This window comes from Telmatherina bonti, assembly GCF_933228915.1.
Source record: "Telmatherina bonti genome assembly, chromosome: 15".
NCBI lineage: Eukaryota > Metazoa > Chordata > Actinopteri > Atheriniformes > Telmatherinidae > Telmatherina > Telmatherina bonti.
Window position 1 is genome coordinate 5,625,131 of NC_136613.1, and position 6,000 is coordinate 5,631,130.

At 40.7% G+C, this 6,000-nt stretch overlaps 1 protein-coding gene across 1 annotated transcript in view; it reads left to right on the forward strand.

Moving 5' to 3' along the window:
- The first annotated feature begins 3,164 nt into the window (after window positions 1-3,164).
- coq10b (coenzyme Q10B) overlaps window positions 3,165-6,000 on the forward strand; it is a 15,183-nt gene continuing 12,347 nt past the window's right edge. The window contains exon 1 of the mRNA XM_079254121.1: window positions 3,165-3,277. Coding sequence (XP_079110247.1) covers window positions 3,180-3,277 — 98 coding nt within the window. The 5' untranslated portion in view covers window positions 3,165-3,179. The remainder of the gene's footprint in view (window positions 3,278-6,000) is intronic.

A 6,000-nucleotide genomic window follows, 5' to 3' on the forward strand; every position in this document is an offset into this window, starting at 1 on the left:
CTATTTTTATGTTTTGTAAGACATTAAGAAGGTCCAGCCCCTCTTGAGGGAACTGGTTCCAGGGCCCATGTAACCCTTCCGGGCTGAGCCCGACCGGGCCCCATGGGGAAAGGCCTGGCCAAGAGACGCTCACTCTCATACCCCACACCCAGACCTGGCTCCAGAAGGGAGCCCCGGTGACCCGTGTGGGTGAGGGAACATTTCAGCCCATGGTTCGTTGTCATCATAGGGGTCTTTGAGCCGCACTTAGTCTGGTCCCTCCCCATGACACCTGTTTGCCATGAATGACCCTATCAGGGGCATAAAGCTCCTGACAACATAGCTGCTAGGATCTTCAAGACATGGTCCTCAGCCGGAATAGGGTGGATTGCCCCTCTCCGGTTGGGGATGGAGCGTGAGATGGACAGACGGATCGGTGCAGCATCTGCAGTAATGCGGACTCTGCGCCGGTCTGTCGTGGTGAAGAAGGAGCTGAGCCAGAAGGCGAAGATCTTGATTTACCAGTCGATTTACGTTCCTACCCTCACCTATGGTCATGAGCTGTGGGTCGTGACCGAAAGAACGAGATCTCGTATACAGGCGGCTTAAATGAGTTTCCTCCGCAGGGTGGCCGGGCTCTCCCTTAGAGATAGGGTGAGGAGCTCGGTCATCCGGGAGGAGATCAGAGTAGAGCCGCTGCTCCTCCACATGGAGAGGAACCAGTTGAGGTGGCTCGGGCATCTGGTCAGGATGCCTCCTGGACCTCCCTGGTGAGGTGTTCCAGACACGTCCCTCTGGGAGGAGACCCCGGGGAAGACCCAGGACACGCTGGAGGGATTATATCTCTCGGCTGGCCTGGGAACGCCTCGGGATCCCCCCCGCAGAGTTGGCAAATGTGGCTGGGGAGAGGGAAGTCTGGGCTTCCCTGCTTAATATGCTGCCCCCGCGACCCGACCCCAGAAAAGCAGAAGATGGATGGATGTAACACATTAATATTGATGCTGGTGAGAGCTGAAAGACGGATATTGATGAAAAAAATAACTTTCTGTCTATTGTAGAATTTTATACAAAATTGAGGGAAAGCTTTTAAGGAGGCAGATAAATCCTAAGAGAAGCTACAATCTGCAGATGAGAACAACAGCTGGACATCACAGGCTGCCATCGTTGGCTTGGATCTGCCCTCAAACTATTTGTTTACGTTGTTCCCTTCAGATGCTCACCACAACAGTATTATATGCAGGCGAGGTTTGGTTTGGGCAAACCACCATGCACCTTCCAATATTCTTTTGAGACAAAAGATTCAGGCCCAGTGCGCCACAACCAAGAAACAAAATCCTTCAAGGAAAGTTAATTGTTGTTGTGAGTATTAGGTTGTATTTTTATCATTTATTTCAGTTTGGCCTGTGATGGACTGGCAACCTGTCCATGAGGAATTTCCTGCAGCCAACCTTCCTGCTGCAGGAAATTCCCTCTGGCATCCTGATTCTGTGGCCGTTGGTTTTATTCTCCTAGGAGCCAAAAGAAAAGACTGAAAATAAGAATAACACTAGCAAAGCCTGCAGACTTCAGCTTTCCATGCGTTTGTTTTCTTCAGTTTTATTTAATTATGTGTGATTTAAGTAGTAATATTTGCTGTTTTTAACCACTTTGGATGATGATGATGACGACTCCAGGTATCTGCACCTCTTCCAGCACTGCTGCCTGATTTATTTTACTGCATCCCACCCAAACAACACGACATAAACAGCGGCGATGCATATTAGTGACAACATCTTGACAAGGTGTGCCTTTTGGCAGCTTTATGCAATACTTAAAGTAGTAAAATATTTGTAAATAAAATTCAGTTTGGGAAGATACTATTTCATGACACTCATTAGTCTCTTTTCTTCAGCGTTATCATAATGATCTGTTTAGAAAATGATCTGTAATGAATGTATAGTGAATCTTTTTTTTTCTCAGACATGATGAAGTCATTAATATGAACTTTACCACATCTTGATTAAATTATGAGACCTTATAAACCTTATAAGAGAGATGAAACTTTCACCAAATAACTTTTAAATCCAGGTTAAAAACATTTCTTTTCTCATGCATGACATCTGCACAGTAACTTTTAATTAATTCTGCTTTTAATTATTTTAATATAATTTATGATTTTATTGTGATTTTGTGATTAGTATTTTCTTTTCTGCTTTTTTCTGTAATGCTTTTAATGTTTCATGTAAAGCACTCTGAATTATCTTTTACATAAAAGGTGCTAAACAAATAAACTTTCCTTGCCTTGCCTTATAAATAAACCTTATAAATAAAATGTAAACATAGTTATATATGCAACATATAATATGTGTATTAAATAAAAAAATAAATAAATAAATAAAGGAATTCGGAAATCCATGTTTTTATAATCAGTACACATTTATCAATCGTACGGTTGTCTGATGTACAGTTTTATAGATAGGACTTTATTACAATGTTATATGAGTATAATTTACATGTTTAATCTAACGGAAAGCTGAATTATGGTCGAAACACTTTATAAAGTAACACATTTTAGTGTAATTTACATGTTTAATCTAACAGAAAGCTGAATTATGGTCGAAATACTTTATAAAGTAATACATTTGAGTATAATTTACATGTTTAATCTAACACAAAGCTGTATTATGATCAAAATACTTTATAAAGTAATACATTTGAGTATAATTTACATGTTTAATCTAACACAAAGCTGTATTATGGTCAAAATACTTTATAAAGTAATACATTTGAGTATAATTTACATGTTTAATCTAAGGGAAAGCTGTATTATGGTCAAAATACTTTATAAAGTAATACATTTGAGTATAATTTACATGTTTAATCTAAGGGAAAGCTGAATTATGTTCGAAATACTTTATAAAGTAATACATTGGCAGAAACTTTGCGTACGTTTTACGTTTTTCACAAAAACCAGAATGAACCTGCGAGAGACGGCTGTAATCCGAGCCCGCATCTCGTGACTCTCCTGCGCGTGCACAGGCGCGTATGTGAACGCCAATACCTCCTGATGACGAATGGCAAGACCAGCCAATGAACACGCAGTTTGGATACAAGCTGACCAATTGCAGGCATATGAGGTGGTTGAGGGGGCGGGGCAAGCATGCCGACACTGAACCAGGCAACTAGTTGCAGCGAAAGAAGAAAGCCGTCAAAGCAAGAAGATGGCGAGAGGTGGCAGAAGCCTGCGGAGAATAGCGGAGTACATGAAGCAGTTACCGAGCACAGCTAGCCGGGAACCTCAGAGCAGAAACAACGTCAGGTAAAAGGTTTGGTGTTTTTAACGTCGACTAAACGTAGAGGAAGGGGAAGGAGAGGAGCAACTAAACCTGCACAGTTCGGGGAGCGTTCCTTAAGTTGGATGAGGAATAGTTCGGTTTAGAATTAAATAAACACGCTGAGGTTTGGAAAAACATGTTATTCATACTAAATTTACTTAACCTGACATCATGAACACATTAAAAAGTTATTTGTTTAAATGTTTTTGAAAAACGGGCGTAGTTTGACGTAAAGCTGTGCTGGGAGTCGTAAAGCGGCATCGAGGCACGAGCCCCTGTTTCTCCAATCGGGGTGCAACACCTTTTATTTGATTTTATTTCATTTTAATTTAGATATATGTGAACTTAGGCAGAATTTATTAATTTTTTTAGGCTTGATAGTGAATATTTGGCGTGATTCTTCATCTCTTGGACAGACATGTCTGGTGGTCTCCAGGATCATGAAGGAATTTCCAAGGTGGCCTTTTACCCTTTCTATTTCCAGATTATCCCCACTGCTTGGACTACTGCTTGGCACAGGTTCTGGGGAGGGTTCAACCCTCCATCAGACCTTGTTGCCACCTATTTTCAGTCCAGTTATTGTCTCATGTGGCATGTGAAAATGAATCTAGAGCCCCCAATAATTTATAATTACAGTTAAAATGCAGACATTATTTCTTCAGAAGAGCCTCAGTTGTCAGATTATGCCGCTAAAATGATGTAAAAGGAATGTATTAGTAGATATAGCAGTATAAAGAGCAACTAGAAGAACAGTGCGTTGTAGAAATGACACATACATGGAGACCATTTCACATGAGGTTCAGCCACCAGGAGAAGGATCGACTGAAAGTCCACATGGATCTCTCAGGTCCTGTTTCAGGTGGATTTGTTCCTATTTCTTTAGAGAAATGCACAGTTTGCATCCAACAGATCTTTGGGAATCACTTTGTTGCTGTTGAAAATCTTATTTTCTGCCTGTTAAACTGTTTTCTTGGATTCAGTCAAAAGAAATGGGAACAACATATGAACAAAGACCCCAAACGACCATTTTTAAAAATGGGTCCTTTGTTAAGCTGTCAAAGTGTCTGCACAGGTCTGGTTTCTCCTGATTAAGGAGCCTTTTTCCTTCTTGAATTATTCATAAGCCAGTGTTCAGGTATGAAGATAGGACTGCAAATGAATGAAAAAGCAGCGAATGTCTGCGAGGTCTTCAAGCCAACTCCTTTGGTTTGTAATAAGATAATTCTGTATAAATTTTGCAAACTGAGTAGATAAATATTTGCAGCTTAGCAGTGAGTATATGATGCTTTTCTACAGTTTGAAGTTCCACTGATTCAGTATAATAATTGCTTTTCTCTGTGTAGCTCCTTCTGCCACCTTTAATACCCAGAAAACAAGAACCATCACGTCTCCAACTGTTTGGGTTTGACCTCTGTTTACTTTATAAGGCCTTCTGAGAACCAGCAGCCCCCTACTCTGTAATTACAATCAATTATTGTGACTCAGGAACAGAAAGGCAGCTTTATGGCGTCTTTTATTCGTGCAGGGTCTTTAAAAGTTGTTATATTTAGTCTGAAGTGCTTTGTCTACCTCATACAGGTTCAATCCTGCTTCAGCACTTTGCTGAACTGGGATGTCGTGACTTCTCTCGTTTCTCTGCCACAGCTGCACATTTGTTCGTCTGTACACCTGCATGAGTTCAGCCGTGGGAGGTTAGTACAAAGTGTCAGGAGTGTCATGTTTCAGTGGCGGTGAACGGGTCTCTGTTAAAGGCCACTAATGGAACAAGATGTCCCGTCGGCACGTCACTGACTGACAGGTTTAAGCTGATGATGACATGAAACTGTGACGTCATGTTGAATAATGATTCAGCCTAAAGGGATTTAGGTTGTTTGGGTTTTAATTCCATATTTTCCCCTTACGTTTGGTCTGTTTTCACACGTCTTTGTGCCATTTTTTTCTCCCTTTTGGTATTTTCTTTCCTTCTTTTAGTTTTTCAGGTTTCTGTCTTGTTCTTTTAATCTTTTTCCTTCTGTTGTTGATCTGTCAGAATGCACCAGCTTTTTACTTTCATGTAGTTTAGAATCACTTGTGAGTTATAACTTTTTTACTCGAAGTGGGCTAATTCACTATTTAATAGATGCATCTCGATGCAACATGTGTCGATTCAATTAAGATTTGGAAATGATCACAAACAATTATTTTACATAATAATTAAAATGATAAAAAAAAGCAAAGTGAGTGAAAAAGTCGTTATGCTGTCCAGACACTAATAACCATAAACCGTATATGAAAGATGGATGGAGCCTCCGGTGGTTAAAAGGGAAGACGATGCAGAAGTGCATAAAACTGCAGTTCCCCCTTCATCCACTAGGGGCTGCAAAACAGAGCAAATCCCCATAGACTCCCATGTTAAAAAGACCAACTTCACAGCAGAAATAAACATGTTTACAGCCTGGTACAAAAATCCGTTTTTGGGTTTAATAAGTCAGGTTTACCTTCATGACAACTGTGGGAAGAGTGAATTTTTTTCTAACTCGCCCGTTTAAAAGTAATTTAATCTCAAAGTTCGGCATATTTAGGGGCGTGTCCTTTTGATTGACAGGTACCCGATCTCTCGCTTCAGGTCAGAAGAACGTAGAACAACCTCAGTTTTTAATCAGTTAACAACGTGACTTAGCTTTAGCCCGCTTACCTCCGTTAGCTGGTTAGCTCCCGTTATCTCGGG